This window comes from Pelobates fuscus, chromosome 3 (assembly GCF_036172605.1).
Source record: "Pelobates fuscus isolate aPelFus1 chromosome 3, aPelFus1.pri, whole genome shotgun sequence".
Classification (NCBI taxonomy): Eukaryota; Metazoa; Chordata; class Amphibia; order Anura; family Pelobatidae; genus Pelobates; species Pelobates fuscus.
In genome coordinates this window covers 144,007,926-144,034,356 of record NC_086319.1, presented here as the reverse complement: position 1 = coordinate 144,034,356, position 26,431 = coordinate 144,007,926, and the positions used below count along the sequence as shown (strand labels likewise).

Sequence of the window (26,431 nt, the reverse complement as noted above, 5' to 3'; positions counted from 1 at the left end):
TGGTGTTGGAGAGGTTAATGATAAGCAGAGAAGATTCTTTTATTCCCTGCGTCGTCTCTGACCTCTGCCTCGGTACCTGGTGTGCGGACCCTGAGTTAGGTCCGCTTGTCTTAACCCTAAAAAATCCACCCCTTTCTTAAGAATACTTTTGGGTGGATTTCTAGGGGTAGAACCTTGGGACTTTTCTGTTTCCGTGTCTGTTGAGTCATACTCGGATGTACTAAATAGATCGGAATCCACTTTGGATCTCTTTTTAAAGGAGCGGTAGATTCTACCTTGTTCAAAATCCTTTATGTCTCTCATATATTTCTGGTGTTTCCTTACTTTTACTATATGTGAGAATTTGTCCAAATTGGATTTAAGTTTAATTTCAAGTGACTCAAATTGTGGTTCTGTTTTGAATCCCTGGACCAACTCGATTTCTTTGTCCAATTCAAGTTGAACATTGGTTAGTTTCATGGACTCATATTTACAGATGATATTCATGAAAGTATTTGAGCATCCTCCCATTCCTTATAAAACTCTTCTGTCACAGCTTGTCTAGACGGGAAAGTCTGAACCCTTAACCCTCTAGGTATAATATTTTTGGCAGTATATTTTTCAAGGGTAGAGACTTCCCAACTTATCCTGATCTGCTGTTTAAAGAGTTTGGTTAGTTTGTTAAAACTAGTATGAATATTAGGGGGTGACAGTGTTTCTAGAGTGCTATCTGTACTGAAAACAGAATCATCGTCCGCACACCTAAGTACTTGCATTAGGCTTATTAGATAGAAAGCCAGCCATATTTGAATTAATGAAAGTATCGAGACTGATAAATAGTAATGTTGGTGACCATTTAGGGAAGAAAAAAAATTCCGAACCCAACTTCCGTGCCACAAGAGAGACGGTCACCTAGACTGGGTGATAGGGCATAACCCTGAAATTACATAACATGAAAGAAAGAAACTACCCAACCCGGGTGTCTTGCGATAAGACAGCCAGATGGGTAGAGGCCCAGTCCAATCTTAAGCTAAACGTAGCAAAAAAACAAAAGAACTTTATTAAAGTCTATTAAAAGACTGGGTCAGGATAGTAATAGACAGAGTCCTATAAGGAGAAAGATAATTGCATGGATAAATGGCTTACAATAAGCTGATACAACTAGACAAGCCCCTTGCTTATAGGTCGAGGCAGTATGCTAAACCATGCAACTATCCGGGAAACAAAACAGCAGTAGGGAGAGGAGGGAGGAGAGAAAAAATAAAGTAAATAGTCTCCCACACAGATCCCCTTAATCCCTGTGCTAGCCCTTATTCTCCTAGATAACACCTTCGTGGGTGTTCTATTCTAAGACTAGACTAAGTCCATACATATAAAGCCCCAGTTAAATCACTAAACGAACATAAGTGCAAAGGTGCTGAAGTGCTCAGGTAAGTGAAAACAGACTGAACCAGACGCGCGTTTCGGCGTAACCGTACGCCGTCATCAGGGGTATCTGAAGGGAGGCTGTCCCCGCGGTTTATTTTATACCGGTATCTCAATTATGTCCACCTGGGTATCTACCAATCCGTGTGCTCGGAGCATTGGCCGGCTAACGAGTGGGACAAAAGGGGGGGTGGCATAACATGCCGTAAATCCAGCCCCTCACGTGTTTGCCGACCAAAAAAAGAGAGACGAGTGCACTTAGACCGGGAGGATTAACCCTTTGAGTGCCTAGTTCGTTCCCACTGACAATGTAAACAAAGGACCTTTAAATCACTTGGATATAGATTGTATAAACAGGAGCCAAGAGCTAGTTCATAGTATAATTCACACGTATCCGTTATAGCCGATTTTGTAACAACCTGGCAACATAGGAACAGATACTGTATTGTCACTAAAAAATGTATCTATAAATTTCCTCCAAATTTATTTATTTATGCAAGTGAATGGTCTTAAATTTAAGGTCATGGCAGGGGGTATGATAGAGCACTCAGTGAAAGGGAGCAAGGTAAGCCACAGGCATGCAAAGCATGATGAGAGTATAAATTAGGGGTAGCCAAGAAGTGCAGAAAAATAGAAATAATAAAGAAATATGTACATATATACAAGCTTGTTATTAAGATAACATTGTTTATCAGAATACGGCAGTACTTTAAATGAATGGAGAGTAAGAGAAACCCTCATTCAGCCCCATAGGTGAACGTGTTTTTAAATGATAGATCCAGAATGCTTCTCTTTGTCTAAGTCTTAAATCCCAGTTCCCTTTCCTAGGGGGTTGTGGTATATGCTCAAGACCCATAAATCGAATACCCGCTGAGGAGTGGTTATGGTGTTGGTGTAGGTGTCTCGAGACTGGCGTCTCCAGATGTCGCCTAACCGAGTTAACGTGTTCGCGTATCCTAAGTCTAAAATGGCGAAAGGTCTTGCCCACATATTTGGGGCATACTGCCTCGACCTATAAGCAAGGGGCTTGTCTAGTTGTATCAGCTTATTGTAAGCCATTTATCCATGCAATTATCTTTCTCCTTATAGGACTCTGTCTATTACTATCCTGACCCAGTCTTTTAATAGACTTTAATAAAGTTCTTTTGTTTTTTTGCTACGTTTAGCTTAAGATTGGACTGGGCCTCTACCCATCTGGCTGTCTTATCGCAAGACACCCGAGTTGGGTAGTTTCTTTCTTTCATGTTATGGCCCTGGAATGTATTGCCCTTTAGGAATTACATTTGGGCATAATGGATTTTGAATGCTGTTCCTGGCCCTTCAAATGCTTTGGAGCAGGGTTACAACTTTTAAACTGGCACTTCGAATGCAGTCGAAGTGCCGAAGTCGTCGAAGTGCCGAAGTGGCCGCCATTCGACAAACGAACACGTGGCAGCGGCCATTTTAACCTATTCGAACGCGGTCAGCGGTGTGTGCAGCCAAATCTATGGAACTGTTTGCGGCTACCCAATTGCACGAACACCGCTGACCCGTACCTTCTTCGACACCGCGGCTGGAGACTAAGCCCCATTCGAAGATTCGAACGCTTGTTCGAATGGGACTTAGTCATTATCTCGGTGCAAAATAGACCGACCGCACAGCCCAAATCCATGGAACTGTTTTGGGCATGAAAATGTGCTTGCGGTCGGTCAAAAGTGACTTATACCTATCTCCCGAACGGCTGAACGGATTCGAATGATTTTGGGTATGTTTGTATTTGGAATGTGCTGATTAATAATATGTAAGTGTTATTAATATTGGATGCATGGTTTTAGAGTTATGAAAGTTGGGTAAAAAGTATGTTTAAATTGTACGTATAATTGGGTTACCTCTCAGGCTAAGGGGAGGGAATCTGTGGGATGTAACCATTGTGTGATTGGGTAATGTATAATTGTATGTGGGCGTCTCCCTTGTAGGGGAGAATTGCATAAAAGCAGAGTGTGTGTAATTAAACCAGAGATCTTCTTGACCCTCAATACGTAGCCTTGTCTCGTTATTGGAGGGAACTGCTATATCACACTGGGGATTGCTATGCTCTGCATACTCCCTTGAGCTTTAATCACTTAGCTCTTGTTCCTGATATGCTCTCCTGGAGGAGAGGTCTTCCCCACATGGTCCTGGAGGACAGAAGCTGATTCCAGGGTGGAAGGAAGACGGTGCGGCTCCAGTTAAGCTACGGCGGTTGTGGAGTCTGCGCTGGTTGTGGTGTCCAGTGCGGTGCTTGTGGTCCTTGGCGCAAGCTAGGAAGCGTCCATCAATGGGAGGTGTCCGTTACAACTACAATCTGATGTCACCTACATTACCACAAGTTGTTTGGAAGGTTTTCAAGAATCAACCTGGAAGAGGATGCGTGTCTTCAACACAATGTGAAGAGGATGGTTGGAGTGGCCAAACAATCTCCAAGGATCACAGCAAATGAATTGAAGAAGTTAGTTGCATCTTGGAGTCAGAAAGTCTTCAAAACTACAATCAAAGTCACCTACATTACCACAAGTTGTTTGGAAGAATAAACTCTACTCTGCAAAAAATAAACTCCAGCATCTTCAGTTTGCAGGACACTACTGGAATGGGATTGGGTTCTATGGTCAGATGAAATTAAAATTGAACTTTTTTGGCAATAAACACCAACATTGGTGCACACAGAAAGGTAGCCATATGGAAAAGTTGCTCATGCCCACAGTAAACTCTGGTGGTAGCTCTTTTCTTTGGGGGGGGGGGGGGGTGTCTTTCTGCCAGAGGGTCTGGACACTTTGTTAATCAATAACACTATCAATATCAGCAGATATTAAATTGACACCATACTGCCAGGAAGCTAAAAAAAAGGTCCTTTCACCACCAACCCTGCCCTTTGACTTAAACCCTAAAGCAAATATGTGAGGTGAACTGAAGGGGAGAGTACACCAGCTTCGACCTCGGAATGTAAAGTTTTGGAGACATTCTGTATGGAGGAATAGTCTCAGATCCCTTGATATAGAATCTTGACCCTCATCAGCCATTGGGAGAAGATTCAGAGCTGTTATCTTAGCAAAAGGAGGTAACACAAAGTATGGACTAAAAGGATGAAATATTATAAACATGTGCTGTGTTTGCAATTATTTGAAATCCATAAGAGCAGAGTATATTTTGATTAAAAATAGGAAAATATAATTTGAAACATTTAAATTGGACAAATCAGTGGCCTCCTATATAAAATATAAGGAGGCCAATAATGCATGCTAAAAGGCAAATAGAGTGGCTAAACTAGAAAATGAGAGATTGATAGCCAAATAGTGCAAATCTACCCCCTACATTTATTTAAAGTACTTAAATAAAAAAATAAAAAATTAAATATGGGCACCTGTTCTAAAGAAGGATATTATGGCACTAGAAAAAGTGGTTATAGCAGAGTCTATACAGATGTTTAAACAGCAATTGCATGAATACTTTCAAAAACATAATATTCAGTGATATAATGTTTAATCAATGGAGTAATAGTATCTAGATGCAATGAGATATCTAACTTCCAATATGGGTTCAAGGTTTTTTCCAAGTCCGTTGCAAAAATCTGGAAGTGCTTCAAACTGAGTTTTTTGCCTTCTTTTGGATCAACAGCAAAAACAAATGTGAGAAAGGCTTGATGGGAACATGTTTCTTTTCGATATATACTTATGCAACTATGTAAAAAAAGATCAAAAGGTTAATCATTAAAGATACTTTTTCACAGCCTTCTTTGCTGATATTTATAAAGGGTGACAATATTAGTGAAGGGCAGCGTATCTCTAATTTATTATTGGTTTACAGCTATATAAGCCTGATTTTCCTAGCACTCAGGCATGAAGCAGACTTCGGCCTCAGACTTGTTTTTAAATGAATTATACTTATGACTTTGCCTCATTTTTATTCTATTAAAATCATGTTAATTATGGATCATGCTATATTTTAGTTATTGCATTATTTCCATAACTATTACTGTTAAGGCATCTGCAAGTTACTTAGCTAAAACACTTCACGAGAGTTGTTGAACTAACTTAATCCCAACCTGATCTATACCTAACTGCCATATCAATATGTACATTATTAATCCAAAATAATGATAAATCCTTATTTGGTAATATCAGAAGAATAGAAATGGGCTATATTTTCTATACATAAATGTATTACTTGAACACATAAAATATATAATAATAATAATAATAATAATAATAATAAGTGAATAACAACGAAATACTCACTGGATTTTTCTTCTTTTTCTCCTTGTCCTTGCTTGGCTTCCTGTTACTGACAAAATAATGGAGAGTTCCATATTCTATCAGAGCAGCAAATACAAAAATAAAGCACACTGATACAAAGAGGTCCATTGCTGTCACATAAGACACCTTAGGTAGAGACTTCCGTGCAATTGTACTTAGAGTTGTCATTGTCAGGACGGTTGTAATACCTGAATAAGACAATTTAAAGTGTTTTTAAAGTTTTTTATTGAGAAATACAAACATAAAAAATAATGAATGTACAAAAGGTGTAAGCATACACAATTATATAGTAAACAGCAAACTCGAAAACATATGCAAGTAACAATGCACATAAACATTAAAAACCAGTGAACATGATTGTTCCTTTCAGTTATTTGTTAAGAAGAGCACCACTAGTTGTGGAGCAGAGAAAGGGAGGGGGGCGAACTAGGGGGCAAACTACACTAGTTGTGGAGCACAGAAAAAGAAGAGAGGTGGGAGAATAGAGAGCAACAGAAAATACAAACATAAGAATAGAGCACGAGGAACCAGATGAGGAAAAGTGATAGAACAGCTCATATACACAATAATAGTGATTGTTGTCAGGACTTATGTATTTTATATTGGCCAAGCAAAAAGTAATAACAAAAACATTATAAAATTATTACTAGCTAATATAAATTCACGTTTTAGTTGGCTGAATTCCCTAAGTCTCACTGTCAATAAATTTTGAATTATAGAGAACTGAAACCCAAATGGCAAAATTCCAGTAAATATCCGATCTGGAAAAATTCCCCAAATCAACTGACTATTTTTTCCAACATTTTGCCATTCAAATTTTATTTTCTACTGTTTAAATATTTACAATGCTTAAAGCATTTGCTAGATAGCTAGAAAGCAAATGTAGGAATTATTTGCACATGAACAATTATATTAATTTACAGAATAAGATATATATATATATTAGGAGTGATATATGATATCTCCTATATTGGAATAATATTTCAGTATGTGGCTGAAATATTAGCATAGAAGCAGAAATACACCTTTTTATCACATATATTAGATAATAATTAAAATAAAAAAGTTTAGGTGCGTAGGGAGTAAAATTCAAAGAGATGCAAAAGGATTGCAGGATGAAAAAACTAAGGAGAAAAATATAATTTAGGTAGGACTTTGGTTTCTAAATTTAGTTTTTCACTATTTTAACAAATATTAATACAAGCAAACACATTTTCAAAAAAAATATGTAGTTATAATTATGCATATTAATACTGATACAAGGGGGGCATTATTCTCTATAATGCACTGTTGGACTGTACAAGGTCTGTAACCTCATGGCAGCACTGATATACGCTTATCTTGGTCTGCCCAAAACTAGTGCAAGCAGCCACTATATACTATCTAAACCTATTTCTAACACATACTTTAAGCTAATTGATACACTGACTAGGCCATTAGTGAAACAAATATTGTGGGAAATATTGCAATTTCAGGGTTCTGGAGATATTCATAAACCACTCACCGTCTTCTGTCTCCTATTTTATTATGACATCTCCTAAATTGTGCGTGACAACACAATTAGGTCAAACCATTTTCCCCAAAAATATAAAATAGTTTGGTACACTCAAAATTTGGCCATATGTTGGTTTACTCAGTAGAATTTTAGTTCCCAAGTCATAAATTAATCATACCAACTAAAAGTGCACAAAATTGAAGCTTCAGTGTACTAATAATCTTAATTTTAATAATGACAGGAGGCGAGTATTTTGCATATCTCTCTTTACTAACTCCATACAGCAGCAAAGAAACACATCAAACCAATCAAAAGAGAGTAGGATGTACATAAGGCAAAGTGACCTCATAATTTCCTCTTTCAGAAAGCGGCATCAAGCGGAAGTAAATATACAGCAAGCAATAAAACTAATAATAATTCCAAAGTCCCACGTGCGGAGGAGCAAACTTCCAAATAATTTTATACGAGTGACGAAAAAGAGTTCAGAGTTGAGTCAAATCCGAATTATTAAAATTCCCAATAGTTTCACACTGTGACGAGACTAATCTCGCCACATTGCATTGGAGGAGCCTGGTTGCCTGCCTGCTGCCTTTGGACTATGGATTTGAAAAGACTTATTTTCCCTACAGAAAGGCTTATTCGTGCCTTTTCTGCCGGGGTGTTCGGTAGATTTTATCTACCGAACAAACTAACGATTGCACGACCACCTGGGAGCTGGAGTGTGCCGCCAATTGACCACCCTGAAGTTGCGGTTAACCGCAGCTTAATTGACGAAGGCAGGGTGGTCTTTGTTCGTCAACCGAACACGTGGCGGCGGGCATTTTACAAGTCCCGTATGGCCAGCAGTGTTCGGCACCTAAACGATGGAACTATAAACGGACACTTATTTGCACGAACACCGCTGAGCTGTCCGTCTCCTGGTTCCTATTCGTGGGGATGTAACCGAACAGCCGTTAATTCGGTATTTTGTTTCATGTGAATTTGTGGTAACCCAGATAGCTATGCCATGGAGCCTATTCGTGTGATTAAAGACTTTGGCTCCATGGCGATTACACTGTATTCGTGGGGTCTGAGTGCCATTCACCTAATAATGTGCACTCAGACCTGAGCTATCTGGGGATATGTAACATGTCTATGTTTAATGTATAAAAAGTAACTTTATATATTTTAAAGCATAATACTGTATTTGGGTCCCCACGTGTGTAATGGAGTTTTGCCTTTGTCCTGGGAGATAATTGAATTACTTCTCCAATTATCTCCAGGGCAGAAGGGAGGAAACCAGGATGCATTGTGGGGATGTTTTGCTTCTGTGAGTCTGTAATGTGATACATGTCTGTCTGTGTTACAGTCTTCCATTTGGTCCCCTAGGGGAGTGTCCACCAGGTGGGAGACCTGCATAAATACAGGGGCAGGTAGCCCTCAATAAACAGACCACTGCTTGACCCTCAACATGGAGCCTTGTCTCGTTCTTGGGGGGATTCACTGTATGCTGTTGGAGACTGATTGCTAGGAGTGTAAGCTGATGTATGCTTTTCCTGTTCGTCTGCTAGCAGCTATTCGTGAGGTTCCAGTTTGGAGTGCTATTTTGTATCCAGTTCGGGAGTTTGGAGTGCTACCTTATTCCTTTGTATGCAGTTCGGGAGTTTGGTGCATTCACTTATATCCAATTTGTGAGTTTTGGTGATTTTACAGTAGCTGTGCCTGTCTGTGAAAAGGGGATTATCGCCTAAACGATTTTAACCCCTTTTCTGCTGAAACGGTCCGTTACACACACGAACCGCCAAATGTCTTCAGAGACAAATCATACTGAAAAGAGAATGTGTGACAGTTTTAGACATATAGTCATGAACAATTAAATCCAAGTAACGTACTATATATATCATCCCATCGGAGAATATAGTAAACTATAATCTGATAACTGAGTAACTGTAATGTAAACTCTAATGAGGATTCTAGATTAATGGAAGTACAATCATTAATGTAAGCACAAAGGTCAGAGGCAAACCTACCTTAGCCCCAGATACAAACAAAGCAAACAAATAGAAAGGGTGGGCAGTGAAGCAGGGAGGGAAAGTCCTCGCCTCCTGTCATTATTAACATTAAGATTATTAGTACACTAAAGCTAGAATATCTTCAATTTTACAACATTATTATTATTATGCCATTTATATAGCGTCATCAAATTCTGCAGCGCTTTACAATGGGTGGGCGAACAGACATGTAGTTGTAACCAGACAAGTTGGACACACAGTAACAGAGGGGTTGAAGCCCTGCTCAATGAGCTTACATGCTAGAGGGAGTGGGGTAAAATGACACAAAAAGGTAAGGATAGTGTTAGACTAGTGACAGTTGAGAAGAGGAGTCAGTCGGGAGCTATTAACAGTTTAATTGATACGCTTTTATGAAGAAGTGGGTTTTTAATGATTTTTTGAAGGAGTGGAGACTGGGTGAGCATCTAATGAAGGAGGGAAGTGAGTTCCACAGGAACGGTGCAGCCCTCGAGTAATCCTGAAGGTGAGCATCAGAGGTGGGAGTACGGACAGAAGATAGATGGAAGTCTTCAGAAGATTGTAATGGCCTAGACGGGACATGCTTGTGTATAAGGGAGGATAGATAGTTGGGAGCAGCATTATGTAGAGATTTGAAAGCAAGAACCAGAATTTTAAATTGAGCTCTATATCTTATAGGAAGCCAATGTATGGCCTGACAGAATGGTGAGGGCATGGAAGGTGCGGGCGGACAGAAAGATGAGCCTCGCCCCCGCATTCATTATGGACTGTAATGGTGAAAGTTGGGAGCACATAAGACCACTGAGAAGCGGATTACAGTAGTCAAGGCAAGAAAAGACAGTGGAATGGACCAGCACCTTAGTCGCATCTGGCGTTAAGTAGGGCGGATGCGCGCAATAACATGACAGGAGGCTTTGTATTTTGCATTTTTAATGCTGAGAAAAGAATATAGGACTAAATAAGAATCCTAAGGTGCGTGGGGAGACCCAGTACTAGGGGATTGCGGGGAAGACATCCCCGTTGAACGCCCGCACATTCGCTATCTGACTGGGAACCACAAGAGACCAAGTCTGAAAGTTTGTCAGTAGGATGTCTAGTCCCATAGAGGGAAAGGAGAACAACCTCCACAACCCATAAGCTGGAGGTGAATGTCATTGGGTAGTTGGTATCCCAGAGGATCCTAGTCCATTGGGAGTCCTCAGGTCGGGATACGGGTTGTAGTTCCGTCCCAATCCTCAAATAAGGGATCAAGATACAGTTTCGAACACCAGACAGGCCTGGAACGTCCAAATGGAGGGTTAGAGTTGTCGCATGCCTGGGGTCCAGGAGATTCCCAAGAGGTCCTCAGCAGCCTGCGATAGTGCGCCGATCTGCCAAGAAACCCAAAACAGGTCCAGGTTCCCAGGTAGCCAACCCAACCGGAATAGAAGATGAGAGTTACCTTCGGGTCTGTGAGGAATAGTCCGATATGAATGTAGAATGAGGAGCTCCTCGCCTGTCAGAGAATTTTTGTAAACCTTGTAAGCATGGGAAGCATTCGTCCCTCGGGAAGGTCCGGTCGGCCGAAGCGTGATTGTCATCATGCATCAACTTATACTGTGACAAGTGAAGACACCAAAACCAGTTGGCCTCTACGATTTGTGTCTCCCCCGGGAGACGGGCTGATCTTTGGGTTCTGCGAAGAAGATAGGAATCAAAGGAGTCTTTATGTTGTCTGATAAAAAACGTGAGTTGATCCATCCCGGTGGATGGCATACCTGACCGCCTAATCTGTGGCCACCTGCAGTAGGGTGCAGCCGACCTAGTACTTCATTACCAATCCAAGGATAGTAAAGTATAGCACCAAGAATTCAAGGTATGCAACGTAAAGGGTCACGGTAATGCCGTGGAGAACCGTGTGAATATTCACAAGGTGTGGAATCGCCTACGAGTCCTCTGAGCGTATCGTCCTCTACAAGCATGGAGGTTCCAGTCGGGCCTCGGATGATGGGTTGGTTGGTGTTTACGAGTTTTCAGTTCTCTGAATGAGATTCTCCCAGAAGAGAGTGTCTCGTCTTCCCCACTTTCATTCATCACTGCGTTTGGTAGTTTATCGAGGCCCTCCAGACTCCGAGCTGATGGATCGGGAAAAGGAGCCGCTGTTCGGACGTGTCCCCGGGAACCTGGGTAAGGTCACTGAGAGGGAAGGAAAAACAACCACCATGAAGTGTCTTTAGGTCCATGAACGCAAGTCAGCTGCCCACTTGAAAGTGGTCTTCCCCAGGTTTGAGTGCCTTCCATCTAGATGCGGTGGAATCCCCTGTGGATGTAGTAGAAGGTAGATTGATGGTACCCTAGGGGCGTTCCCCTGCGGCAAAATGGTACCTAATGTATCTGTGCGTTCCGTGTTCTCAGTCCGCTTATCTGGAGCGCCATTGGTTGACTCTTGCTCTATATGGGCAATAGAGTTAGCGATAATGGGTAACGGGTCAGATGTCCCGAAGTGGTCGGCGACCAGCTCTGCTGTCAACCGGTCCCCCCTTGTAAAGGTAACCGCATAACACCTCCCTCCTGGAGGTTTGGGTCCTGATGAGAGCAGCGGGACCCTTACGTGTGTAGTAAGCTCCCTTCGTAACTGTTGTGCCTTGTGTCTGGCGTTCCGACTATTCTGGCGCCCAGTTCCGCCAACCATCCACCAATGTGGAGCAGTGCTGCTATGCATGTCCCATAGAAGAGGCGAACACTGGGGTTTTCTGTGAGGAGCAGAAACAGCTCTGAGTCCATACACCCAAAATCATATGCCCACTACGGACAATGTTTGGCGGCGTCCAGAATCGCCCATGGTAAGGTCGCGAACCATGAAAGACATCCTCCATTGGTCACCATAGTCATCTGAGCTGCTCTGTCCGGCATAGAAGGGCATGGGTTGGACATTCTAAGCAAGAGGCTACAAATCCATGGGTGTATAATGTTGTCAAGTAGGTTTATCGCAGTAAGGGAAAAACCTCTGTGTAAGGCACAAATCAGTAGTCAGGCACAGGACGCAGGGCAAACAGATCAGTCTACTATAATAGTAGTCAGTGTTCACGGAACCCTGGTGGGTCGTACTCTGAATCGTGGCCAAATAGAACAGACTGGGCTCACCCAGTACATAGAGGTTGCGAATGCATGCCTCCGCTCAGCAGCACTGTGCAGCGCACGTATAGTGGGGTCTCACCCTAAGCACACAGGGTATGAACTTTTAAGTGCTGGCCACCGCCCTGATAGAGAGTGTCAATCAGTTCTCCCATTATTAAATTCACTTGTCAAGGGAAAAATACCTGTTCAGCGGTTGGCTGAGGCTGGAGAGTGTGGCGCGGTTCTGGGGGGGGGGGAAGGTTGCGGACATGCTGGGAATAAATGGATAGTCAGAAGGAAGGGGTCAACGCCTGGGAGCCGGCGGGAACCGCGGGAGGGAAGGGACTAAGCCCGAGCCAGGCCCAGAATCCCCATTAGACCCTGGGGAGAAGGAGTAAAGCAGGGGGAGAGGGTCGGGTACCCAGAGTAAACAAAATCAGAAGGAGAGACCCTCAGATGCCCCAGGCATAGAAGCCCAGTAAAACAACAGTAAAAGCCATAATACATATGGTATACATTATATATACTATTAAATACATATAATACCTATGAAATACATAGTATGAAATACATAAATTACCTATTAAATACATAAAAATACATATAATACCTATCAAATACATAATATAAGTACATATAATACCTATCAGGTATGAAAAATATGAAATGCCTATAATACCTATAAAATACGTGTTATATAAATTACATATAATGGCTATGAACTTAGTATAACATTAAATACAATCTCAAACAGCCCCAAAAGGCAGTATAAATACAAATTAGTTGAGAAGAGTAATACTCTGACCTGTCTGCTTGATGGAGCAGCAAAGAAAGAGGAAATGATGAGGTCACTTTGCCTTATGTACATCCTACACTCTTGTGATTGGTTCTTTTTTTCTATGTGTTTCTTTGCTGCTTTATGGAGTTAGTAAAGAGAGATATGCAAAATACGTAGCCTCCTGTCATGTTGTAAAATTGTCATCAGTGTACATCAACATATATACAGTGCAGTACACAGATATAAGCATTTTCACACTATTTGGTTTAAATATCAAGTGAGAAAAAGTAGCCAATAGGGGGAAAAAAACAGCAGAAGCAGTAAGAAAAGAAAACAAACTATATATAATAATACATATGCATATTATATATTCAATAAATATATGGACATTTGTTTACTGTTTGTAGTGGAGCTGCAATCCGAAGACTGAATATCTCTGCCGGAATCCTCTGGGGCTGGAAAGAAGCGCTATTCAGTGGTTACAGCCCATTCCCCCAGTAACTGGACGACACAATGTTCTGGGAGTCAACTAAGGTTTATTGTGCCACACTTGGCTTTTTACTAGTACTAGTACTACTGGGGAGGCCCAGGGGCTGACGGACGGCTCAATGACCCCCAGTTGGAGCATCTCCTGGATCTCCTTCCTCATGTTTTCCTTAACTGACTCAGGGATTCTGTAAGGAGGCTGGTGTAGGTGTAGCTGTCCTGGGGTTTCTAATCAGTGTGTGGCCAATGGAGTTGTACCCAGGCATATTAGAGAAGGCCTCCTTGACCTTTAGCAACTGCCGTACTTGGGTACACTCCTAAGGACTCAACCATTCTCCAAATTCTACCTCCTCTAGGGCACCTGTCTGATCCTCTTCCCCTAGGAGGTCAGGTAGGGGCAGATTCTCAAAATTGTCAGAGGCAGGGGCACAGATAGCCACCACTTCCTCCACCTGCTCATGGTATAACTAGTATTTATATAATAATACTAACAACTAGTATTATTTCTCCCAGTGGGACACAAAGCGCTTTTCAGTGCACGCTCTCGGAATTAACCATTCAGCAGCTGAATAGTAATATATGTTATTATTACCCAATTGATGGTACTCATTTTATCGACCTCCAAAGGATGAAGGGCTGAGTTGACGCTGCTGGGATTTCAACCTGTGACCTTGCATTTTTGAACCGGCTTTGTAGTCAGGGAATTTCCAAACTGAGCTACCTAACCTGCTGGTAGTTTTTTGAGCATGTTCACATGGAGCATGCGTCTCCCCCCTATACCAGTGCAAGGGCCAATCACATAGGTGGTATAACACTTCTGTTCTACCACCCGATATGGGCCCTGCCAGGCAGCCTGTCATTGTGGATCAGTTTTAAAATTAAAACCTTCTGTCCAACTTCAAAGCTGTGGCCCCTGGCTACCGATCGTACCATGCATGCTGGCGTCGCTACTGGGCCATTTGAAAGTTGTTTTCGCATGGCTTGGGTCAACTTCTCCAGCTGATCCCCAAACTCTAGCATATATATGACAATGGGAGTACCATCTGAGCTGACATTCCCCTTCCAGTGCTCTCTAATCAGGTCTAAGGTTCCCCTCACCTGCCTCCTGAACAGTAATTCAAATGGGGAGAACTTGGTATATTCTTGAGGGTGTGGCAAGAATCTTTCCCAATCTCTGCTAGTGGCCACAAACGTGTGAAGCACTTGTTTCAGCATGCCGTTAAAACATTTGCATAGGCCATTGGTCTGTGGATGGTTAGGGGAACTCATAATGGGCTTAATGCCGCAGAGCCTCCAGAGTTAGTGGGTGACCTCTGCAGTAAACTGGGTGCCCTGATCCAAAACGATCTCTCAAGGAAAACCCATTCGAGAGAAGATTTGCATCAGGGCCTCTGTGACCATCTCAGCGTGTATATTGGTCAGCACCACCACCTTTGGGTACCTAGTGGCATATTTGACTATGGTCAAGATGTATTTCTTCATGAAGGGACTAGGCTTTCCTATAAGATCTACTGCCACCCTGCCAAATGGTTCCTCAATGATGGGGAGAGGGTGAAGTTTTGCTTTGTGGCACTCTCCCCTCTTTCCTACTCTGGCATGTACCACAGGTCTGGCAATATTTACGAATATCTTTAGATATCCCTGGCCGGAATTTTTTTTGAGTCAGTCGGTATTTAGTTTGGCTGACTCCTAAGTGTCCGGATAGCGGTATATCATGAGCTATCCTGAGCAGCTCCTGCCTGCACTTTTGTGGCACTAATAACTGCTTAGTGGGGATTGGTATGACACAGCCACTATCCTTTCTGAAATCCTAAAGAGTAACCCCTTTTCCCAGGAGTATCTCTCTCCCTCAAGCCCTGCCTGACTGGAGGTGATGCAGTCCCTATATACCTGGAGCATGGGGTCTAGGGTTACCTCCCTCTCAAACTCAGTAGGGGCACCCCAGGGAAGGATTTCTACAGGTGGGGGAGTAACTCTTACCTGAGCTTCAGAACATGATCGTTGGTCCGCGGTGCGAGTCTGCTGCCGTGTGTTCACAGGGTTTGCATCCAGGGTTTGCATGTTTGGGGCACAAAGGCATGTTAGGGTGCCCAAATCATTCCCCAGTAGGATGTCTGTGAGTAGCTCCTGCATTAACCCTACCTCAACCAATCACTGCCCCCATGCCCCAATTCAAATGTACCCCGGTGGACGGGAAGCAGTGTACTGCTCCCCTTGCGACCCGCACTGCTACCAATTCTCCTGTGCGTGCTGTATCCGGAACCAGATGCCATTTTATCAGAGTCAAAGTGACCCCAGTGTCTCGAAGTCCCTGTAAATCTTTTCCCTCTAGACCTTACTGTGATGTTGTCTATTGTCCGATGCAGCTTGGACGGGGTCGGCCTCATGTAGGATACCCCAGTGCTCCTCAGTGGGGTCAGGGACCAAACTACGGGGACTCCCTCAGTATGATAGCAGTGGGCAGCTGCTCTGTTCACTGGTGGTGGGCCGGGTCAAACCCATTGTGTTCGGTTCTGGTTTGGGTTCTGGTGGCATTCCCTCTTGACGTGCCCAAAGTGCTGGCACTGGTGGTACTGGATTATGCTGCAAGGTTTAAAGTGGGGAGGTGCTGGATTGATCATGTTGATGATTGATGTGTTGCTGGTGGTCCTGGAGGGGGTAGAGCTGGTCTTGAAACAGCCGGGCTAGTGGACTGTGATGGTAGTGGGTGTCATGGTGTTCGTCGGCCAGCCGGGCTTCATCTGTAAGGGTAAGGGGTTTACGGTCCCTTACCCTTGAACTGATGGGGCTAGTCCGTTAAAGAACTACTTCAGTAGTATAAGCTGGAGTAGTTCCTCTATGGTCGTAGCCTGGTGTGCTTGTACCTATCCAACTGTGGCTCCTTGTAGCCTGTATGCCCACTCTTCATGACAATCCTTCTAATTTTCTTCAACTCCCAAAATCACCGTCGGTATGCCTCTGGTGCAATGACATACCGGGCTAGACTAACTCACTTTACCCGGGTGTGGTTCATGATATCCTTGTCGGGGACTGCTCTGTATGCCTCTGCTGCATGGCCTGATAGTTTGCCAGCCAAGAGTGGTACCCAGTCCTCGTGGCTTATGTTATGTAGGTGGCACAACCATTCAAAGTCCTGTAGAAAGCCATCAATCTCTTCCTCTATGTTCGAGACGTTTAAAAAAGTTAAAAAAGTTTAAACGCATTGTATGGTATCTTGTGCTTACCCTCTTGGCTGGCGGACATTACAGAGGATCCTTCTCTGGATTTCCGGTCTGCTTAGTGTAGCTGGTTTGCCTGTTGTTCCCAGGTAAGCATGTATGTCTGTGCCTCCACCATCACTCTGGTCACAGTTTCATCTGAGGGAGTTCCACTGTAAAAGGCCAGCCTTATGTGCACTTCCCTCTAAAATTCAGTTTCTTCCACAGCTGACAGAGGTGTAGCACTGCTGGATCGGTCTCCCTCAATTATAGAAACATAGAAACATAGAATGTGACGGCAGATAAGAACCATTCGGCCCATCTAGTCTGCCCAGTTTTCTAAATACTTTCATTAGTCCCTGGCCTTATCTTATAATTAGGATAGCCTTATGCCTATCCTATCATTAGTTTGGAGATAAGGGTAGCTTTCGCCTTGTTGCTTTCCCCTTGCTTCCAAAATCTCTTTTAATGTTGTTCAGTGCTCAGATCTGTTTGGTAAAATGGGACAGCTATTCGGGTGAAGTTTTGACTGGCTGGCCACAAGGTGATGCCCTAAAAGAGTTCCAGACAATCCAGAGCAGTGGCCGGTCTCTGTTCGGGGGTTCCTGTAAGAACACCGACGAAAGCTTCCCTTGGCTCTTAGGCAGCGAATGCTTCCCCCAGTCGATAGGTCCTATCTCCCAAACGTGGTTCATGTAGCTGGTTGGAAAAGTGTACGGGCAGCGGTAACAAACTTCCAAGTCTAATTTCCCCATCAAAAAATAGAAATATTTTACCACAATACAAGCTTTGTCATTATGTATGTTATAATACAAGTGTGGTGTTGTAAAGAAATTATTATAAATAATGAGATAGATGGTTGAATAGTTTTTGAATGTGTCCAGAACCCTGCTTCATGTTTACACATTCTTAATATGACATGATTTTTTTAGATCTAGGGCAAGGGTTCGGGTTAGGACTAGGTTTTAATTTTTCGACATTATATGATCATGCCTGTCCAAGATTGGTGTGAGCTTCACTCCTAGATAGCCATTATCACTTCAATATCCTTATAACAACATATTGAGAGAGGAGCTGGAGAGATAGAATCACCCTGTTTCTGTCAGCATTAATTTCTTTGTGTCATCTTCTATCATACAATTATTAGTATAGACTTAAAGGGATACTCCACACACATAAAATCTACATTTTTTTTTTTAAGTGCAGATTTCAATAGTATTTGGCACGTTTATAAATAAACTTTGTTACAACACCTGGATGTCAACCAGACAACAGTTGTTCCCTGGTTGTTTAGCTCAAAGGAGCTAAACTCAAGAGGCAGGCAACTGCCCAGAGCACTTGATTTGCAAAGCATTGGAGAGTCTCTGATTGAACAACCACAGGCATGGTATATGCTGGGGAAGAAGTAGAGGGTTGGAAAGGTTGCATAAAACAGAAATAAAATGCCTAATTAAATCCATACAAGTTTTCATTATGTGTATATCTTCATTAAGCTAAAGTGTTTTGCGTGTGTGTGTTTTTTGTTTTTTTTTAAAGGCTACTCTAAGCATCATAACCACTACATCCCGCTGAAGGTTTAAAAATAATATCAGGAAGTATTACTTTACTGAGAGGGTAGTGGATGCATGGAATAGCCTTCCAGCTGAAGTGGTAGAGGTTAACACAGTAAAGGAGTTTAAGCATGCGTGGGATAGGCATAAGGCTATCCTAACTATAAGATAAGGCCAGGGACTAATGAAAGTATTTAGAAAACTGGGCAGACTAGATGGGCCGAATGGTTCTTATCTGCCATCACATTCTATGTTTCTATGTTTCTATGTAGTTGTTATGATGCAAGTAATATGTTGTTCCTCTGTAAAGGAGCAAACCATTAAGAAATGTTTTGCCATTTACCTAGGTACCACCAAGCGCCAAGTCTACAGGCATGGCTGCTGGCCAGAAACTGGATGCTGATCCTGACATTCATTCCTTGGCTGAGAGCACCCGTTGTTTGTCAATAAATTACTTTCTATACAAAAAAAATATGCACAGAACTGTCATAAACTAGCCCAGAATTCTTGTTTATGGCTGTCTAATGACACACAAATGATGCTGCTGGAGGTGGAGTTATATTGCCAGCAACAATATAAACTATCTCTGTAAATACAGCATTTCATAGTGAACTACTGCACATGCAGACTTTAAGCACTATGACCACTTCAAAAACAATGAGGCGCTTGCAGTTACTCTTTAATTAATATACATTAATATATGCACACATGAAAAAAATGCAACACTATAAAAGACTAGATAGATTTAACTTACCCAGTGATGTCCGAGCTGGAACAGCATCTTTGTTAATCCAAAAAGACACCCAAGACAGAACAACAATAAGTGTGCAAGGAATATAGGTCTGAATAGTGAAGTATCCCATTCTTCTGCTCAGATCAAAGTATACTGTCATTACAACATAATCTCCTGGGAGGAAAATACATATGTAGATATTTTATTTGGATTCTTTTTGGTATCATTATTTGGAATCACTATATTTCACTACAATATACATTGCACATTAAGCATATGACTTTAAAATATCACATCATGTTAATAAACATATTTTTGAATAAGTACCATTCATAACACGTATAAACCTTTATTTACCTGATCCTTACTTCTTCTTTGTAAGATATATATACAAATATAAATGGGATCCATAACAACAATTAATTTGGTAATAACAATGTGTGATATGATAATATCATGAAATATCAAATGCTAAATAAAAATAGCTAATGTGGAAGCAAAGCTGACTGAGACTATCCTCTTATTGGCTATTTTAAATAAAAATTCACTACAAATTCACTTTGAATTCTTGGCAACTCTTACTTGATCAAATAATCGCGCAGGTACCAAGTATTTGTGTGTGGTAAACTGAAATAGTTTCATCAGGTACGACCACTATAAATATGTATTAGAAAGGCTCTAAAAGTAGTTTGTGTGTATTTGAATAAAACCTGGCATAAGCATTAGACACTGGAAATGTTTAATCATTTTTCTACCAGTATTTTATTATTAACTGCTTAGGAAAGTTCTAAATATAACAGCTGGTAATTTTTTTTACATTGAGAAAGCTAAAAAAACATCACCATAAGTATGTTGAGAAGTCCAAAAAGTAAACATGAATTACGTTTCACTTCTGAGTCAAAATGTGTGACTCATTTCCTTGTGAAATGTAAGCAGATGTCCTTAGAGATGTTTGAATCAATCATTTATACATATTTAGCTGTATTTTAAACAAATTATTTGCATGTCATTCACTTTATCACCATGTTTCCTGCATGAGGACTAGGCTTGTGTTTGCTTAATTTAAAAACAACAAAACTGTCTTTTGAACCCCTTAACACCATTACGGCGTTCTATGCAGTCCCCATTTAAATGAGCTTTAAAGCCGTTGCAGCTGCATAGAACGCCATAATGGCTTGCAGCCCCAGGAGGTGAAATTTACTTAACTCCACTGAGATCCTCTTCGGGAGGACTGCCTGACAGCCCAGGAAGCCCTCCCACGGCAAATCAGGCCCCCGAGGGCCATGTGATGGCTCTTAAAGAGATATATTTAACTATATATTACTATATTTAAGTCATATTTTAACATAATTATGCGATTTAATTAATTAAAATTTGATTGACATGCCTGACAACCCAGGCAGAAAGTGCAGAGAATTTGAATTGCAAGCACTATATTTAACCCTGTAAGTTTCCAAGACACCATAAAACCTGTACATAGGGGGTTACTGTTTTACTCGGGAGACTTCACTGAACACAAATATTAGTGTTTCAAAATGGTAACTTGTATTACAACAATGATATTTTTAGTAAAAGTGATATTTTTTGCATTTTTCACACACGAAAGTCACTTTTACTGACGATATTATTGTTGTAATATGTTTTACTGTTTTAAAACACATATTCTTGTGTTCAGTGAAGTCTCCCAAGTATAACAGTACCCCCCATTTTTTTCACATTGAAATTTGACAGATTGGTTATGTTGCCTTTTGAGACTGTATGGTAGCCCAAGAATAAGAATTACCCACATGATGGCATACCATTTGCAAAAGGAGACAACCCAAGGTATTGCAAATGGGGTTTGTCCAGTCATTTTTAGTAGCCACTTAGTCACAAACACTGGCCAAATATTAGTTTTTTTGCTTTTTTCACACAAAAACAAATATGAATGCTAACTTTGGCCAGTGTTTGTGACTAAGTGGCTACTACAAAAGACTGGACATACCCCACTTGCAATACCTTGGGTAGTCTACTTTTGCAAATGGTAGGCCATCATCGGGGTAAATCTCATTCCTGGGCTACCACACGGTCTCAAAGGTAACATTACTAATCTGGCAAATTTCTATTTGAAAAAACAAAAAAATCCAAAACACAGTAAAAACTGTTAATGGTTAATGCTACTGTTGTACTCGTGAGACTTTGCTGAATCCTAATATGTGCATATTTTTTTTGCAGTAAAAGCTAACGGTATTATTACATTTACAGCTAAAATGTGAGGCAGAACTAAAAAAATTTTTTACAAAAAATTAAATTTCTCAAGGTTTTTTTTATTTTATTCATAATAAATTATGTTTCATATATTAATATTTGATATGAAATGAAAGCCCTGTTTCTCCTGAACAAACTGATATAATAAGTGTGGGGGCACTTAATATGAAAGAGGTGAATTACAGTTGAACAGACATATAGCGCAAATTCCAGTTTTTGTTTACATTTTGTTTTGATCAGAACGTGTACTATTGACTCCGTCCTGAAGGGGTTAAGTCAATTGTGCACGTTTTGATCAAAACAAAACGTAAACAAAACATGAAATTTGCGCTACTTGTCTGTTCAACAATAACTTCATATTAAGTGCACCCACACTTATTATATATCATTTTGTTCAGGAGAAACAGTGCACCCACACTTAACAGTGCACCCACACTTATTATATATCATTTTGTTCATAGTTTATTATGAATAACTTTTTTAAAATCGTTGAGATATTAAGACAGTTTTTCAAGTTCTGCATGGCATTTTAACTGTGAATGTCATAATACTGTTAGTTTCTATTACAACAAAATACACACATTGTTATCCAGTGGTGTTTCACGAGTACAACAGTACTCTCCATGTACAGCTTTTAGTGAGTTTTGGAAAATTACAGGGTCAAATATGGCATGTTCCCTTTTTCAGTTTATACACATTAAAATTTGCCAGATTGGTTATATTGCCTTTGAAACCGTATAGCAGTCCAGGAATGAAAATTACCCCTACTATGGCATACCATTTGCAAAAGTAGAAAAAAGGTATTAAAAATAGGGGTATGCAGTCTTTTTTGGTAGCCACTTAGTCACAAACACTGGCCAAAATTAGCGTTCATATGCTTTGTTTTTTTGGCTTTTTACACAATTAAACTGTGTTTTCACTGATGATATCATCATTGTGATACATTTTACATTTTTGAAAAACTCATATTTGTGTTCAGTGAAGTCTCCCAAATGCAGCAGTACCCCCATGCCCTGATTGTAGGGTGTTTTGGAAAGTTATTAGGTTAAATATAGGGCTTGTATATTAAATTCTCTGGACATTCTGCTTGGGTTGTCAGGCACATCCCTCAAATTTTAATTAATAAAATCACATAATCATGTTAAAAGATTACATAAATATACACATAGAATTTTAAAATATATATATATATATATATATATATATATATATATATATATATATATATATATATATATATATATATATATATATGGGAAGGCGGAGCCTGGAGTTGTAGGAGGGGTTGATCCGGCCTATATAAACTCAGACTTACCTCCATACCAGGCCGATGACTATTTGGTCACTTCCAATTCCAGAGACAGTCTTCGTGGTTTCTTGGGCCTACCAGCGTTTTTTCCAGACTCCCAGCGCTTCTCCCCAAGAAAATACCCTCCCGTCAGCCGCATAAATCTTAATCCCAAACCCTATAAATCATGTGTTTATATATATAGGAATTAATTAGGTCTCAAATTTAGATATTGTCTTTATACGTTGTATTTTCAGTATGAACTGCTATCAACACAAAATACTATTACCACCCAAACGGGTACGCTAAACTATCTCACGTTTACGAATCCACAAACAAACCTGTAAGTTCAGTCTATATTTTACATATATAGTTATAACATTACGCGGGGGTTAAACTCTCTTGCTAAAAACGAGTCATAAGTTATATAAGATGACTACACCTGATTAGGTCAAATAAGTTAACTCTCACTTCAATCCCTTAACTCTATAGGTTATAAACACACACAAAAAAACACTTACCCCTCAAGCAGGATACTATTCATAAAGGTAGGTATAAAAAATAAAAAATACATATATATTTTTGGGAAAGTGTCACATACAGTAAATATAATTAAGATTATTTTAGGTCTCACAGACAACTGTGTTCAGTCATGCACTTACTACGTAACGGATAAAGACCCTCCGTTAACTTACAGGTACGCATGGCCACCGGTTAGTTTTCCCAAACACCATTAACTAAAAAGTCACCCAAGCTCAGAACCTAGATTACAAACAAGACTAATAACTATCCTCACGCGGAGGTACAGTACGCCCCACGACCCAGTTTTCGATAGGGACACGCACATCCCACTTAAGGTGTAGTTAGTACCACTCTTTTTCTCCCCTCTGTCTTCTATGTCACAGCGCAGAGGCATATACCCCACCATCAATTCATAGAACAGTCAGGACCAAATCATAGATAGAGCCTCTATTCAGCCTCTTGGCAATTAGAAGGGCCTCATCTCCCCAAACGTAATTACGTTCTTCGCCATTTGGCCTTTATAAAATTACGACCCAAGAATAATCACTACGTTACTACTATACATTATCATATGTCATTTATAGCATGTCTCACCTGTCGGATCAAAGAGAGGATTTCTCGTTACCAAGTACTCCGGCCAGACCAGCTACTCCAACCATAACCACCACTATAAGCGAGAATTTAGAGACTTCAAGCCCCTGTTCTATGAGGTCATGGACAATCCCTAAGATAGCCTCTGGACTAAGACGTAGAGGAATTTCGTACCCAGCTACCACCAGGAAAGCGGAGCTGTATAAGTTACTAATGGCCAACTCAGACAATCCTCTACCGGGGCCTAGCTCGCAAGCCAGCATTGGCGACACTCTAGCCAGTATCCAAACTACTATGTCAACAATGCTGTCGTCTATCAATAACTAAGACCACAGAATGGAGAAGCTGGAATCCTCAACTCCAGCTGACATGAACCCCACAGATCTCGTAACCACCATACCCACCGTACAAATTGCAGCCACACAGGGTAATGCTACGTTCACGCCACCTGCACAGGGGTCAGACATGCACATAATCACCCCGGCACACATGGTCCCACCCAATATAAAAAAGGATATATTAGAGGGTTAGGATGTAAATCTTATGTTACTCCTGATAGTATCCCAAGACATAATTGACAACAAGACGTACAACTACGGTGACGTGTCTGTGGTACACAAGGCTAAAGACCACAGGTTAGACAAAAAACTGACCATCCCGGAATTCGTGCTAGCCTTCGGTTTCTACAGAGACATTATCTGCTTTAACTTCCCCCAAAACAGAGAGGAGTTAGACCTCTAGGAGGAGGAGGAGGTAGCCAACACTGTTTTTTATATATATATTTTTTATTTTAATTGGGGTAGCCCCCAAAATATTGGGACATATAAAAAAAGAAACATTTGCACCCTGCTCCCTCTTATGCTGTGCTGGTGCCTCTGTGTGACCAGCGCCTCTTCCTCCAAACTGCACACGTCACTCGCATGACCTTGATTCCATGTGGGGTCTAGGACCTCATCATCCTCCACATCATCTTTCACCCACTCCTCAACCCTGCCCTCCTTGCCGGTCTGCACACTGCAGAAAGCCACTGTAGTTTGCACCTGTGTTTTTCCAGCATGTAAAGTCTGCAAAGGACATATGGAAATTGTTTTAGAATTGTATCCAGGCAACAGTTTTCCCTATAAACTGACCTCTCAGTTTGACTTGTGAGGGTATTGCCCCAGAATTACAATATTGTTTAAGTACCTCTTAGCTATTGATAACTGGTTTAAACATAGCAGCTAGTGATGTCGCAACATAAAATTTTCGGTTCGCGAACGGCGAACGCGAACTTCCGCAATTGTTCGCGAACTGGCAACCCGGGCAAACCGCCATAGACTTCAATGGGCAGGCGAATTTTAAAACCCACAGATACTCTTTCTGGCCAAAATAGTGATGGAAAAGTTGTTTCGAGGGGACTAACACCTGGACTGTGGCATGCCGGAGGGGGATCCATGGCAAAACTCCCATGGAAAATTACACAGTTGATGCAGATCTGGTTTTAATCCATAAAGGGCATAAATCACCTAACATTCCTAAATCACAATGGATATGGATTGACACCTGACATATGACATATTGACACCTTGACATATGGATTGACACCTGTCCTCAGAGACCCTGATACACACTGACACAGAGCAGAATAGAGACAGTTCCCCCTACATAGGGTCACTTGGCAGATATGGATTGACACCTGTCCTCAGGGACCCTGATACACACTGACACAGAGCAGAATAGGGACTGTTCCCCCTACATAGGGTCACTTGGCAGATATGGATTGACACCTGTCCTCAGGGACCCTGATACACACTGACACAGAGCAGAATAGGGAATATTCACTAAATGCCAAACATTGTTATACAGCGGAATATTCAGTAAATAAGGATAAGGGGGTGGGACCTACTGTCCTCCCCCCCGGCCCCCACCCCTGCGCGGTGGGTAGGGGCCATAAATCACAATGGGGGAACCTACTGTCCTCCCGCCCGCCCCCACCTGTGAGCGGTGGGTGGGGGCCATAAAAATAATGAGGGGGGGACCTACTGTATGATGCTAATAAACTGAAAAAAGAAAAAATCTCCCAAGAAGGAGATCTAAAACTGCCATAGGAAAAGGTTAGACAACTATAATAAAGTGATACCTACAAATCCTAGTGAGCATAGGTGTATAATAGAGGGAGAAAGGGAAAGCAGAGTAATACTTCCTAATACCGTGGTAAGTACCCTTTGTTAAAGTAAATTGAGTAATGGACAAAAGTCTTTACTGTATCATTTATAAATAACAAAGGGATACTATACTTATTCCCCTATAGTGGCTAATTGTGTAATAATGGTAATACTATTTGTAACGGATCACCTGGCACCCCGACTGAGTACCTCCGTTAATGGATGCTCCTAGTGCTTCCTGAGGACTCCAAGCACTCTGGCAGACACCACAATCACCGAATCCGAGAAACCTTTAAATTCTCCCAAGCATATGAATGCTGTAGACCATTGAATAGGAACCATACGAATAGGCTTGTACTCCTAGCAGTCAACTGGAACAGCATGCAATAAATCCTTCCCCCAATAATGAGACGACACATCACTTTGAGGGTAAAACAGGAACTCTGGACTGGCTCATCCAGCCCGGCTTTTATTACAATAATACACATACAGTCCACACCCAGGGGGAGGCATAAAATATCCAATCACATACAAGGTTCCGCCCACACATCCCCTCCCCTCAGATAACATTAAACCCAATTATCCGGTACACCTTTTCAGCCAAGTTCTGGATGTACCCCAAA

At 41.3% G+C, this 26,431-nt stretch overlaps 1 protein-coding gene across 2 annotated transcripts in view; it reads right to left on the bottom strand.

The window, feature by feature from the left end:
• Nucleotides 1-26,431, bottom strand: part of GABRG2 (gamma-aminobutyric acid type A receptor subunit gamma2) — a 384,270-nt gene that overhangs the window by 141,876 nt on the left and 215,963 nt on the right. For both annotated transcript variants that reach the window (XM_063447499.1, XM_063447500.1), the window contains exons 7-8: nt 19,038-19,190; nt 5,655-5,860 (exon numbers count right to left, since the gene is read on the bottom strand). In XM_063447499.1, the coding sequence (XP_063303569.1) occupies nt 5,655-5,860; nt 19,038-19,190 (359 nt within the window). The remainder of the gene's footprint in view (nt 1-5,654; nt 5,861-19,037; nt 19,191-26,431) is intronic.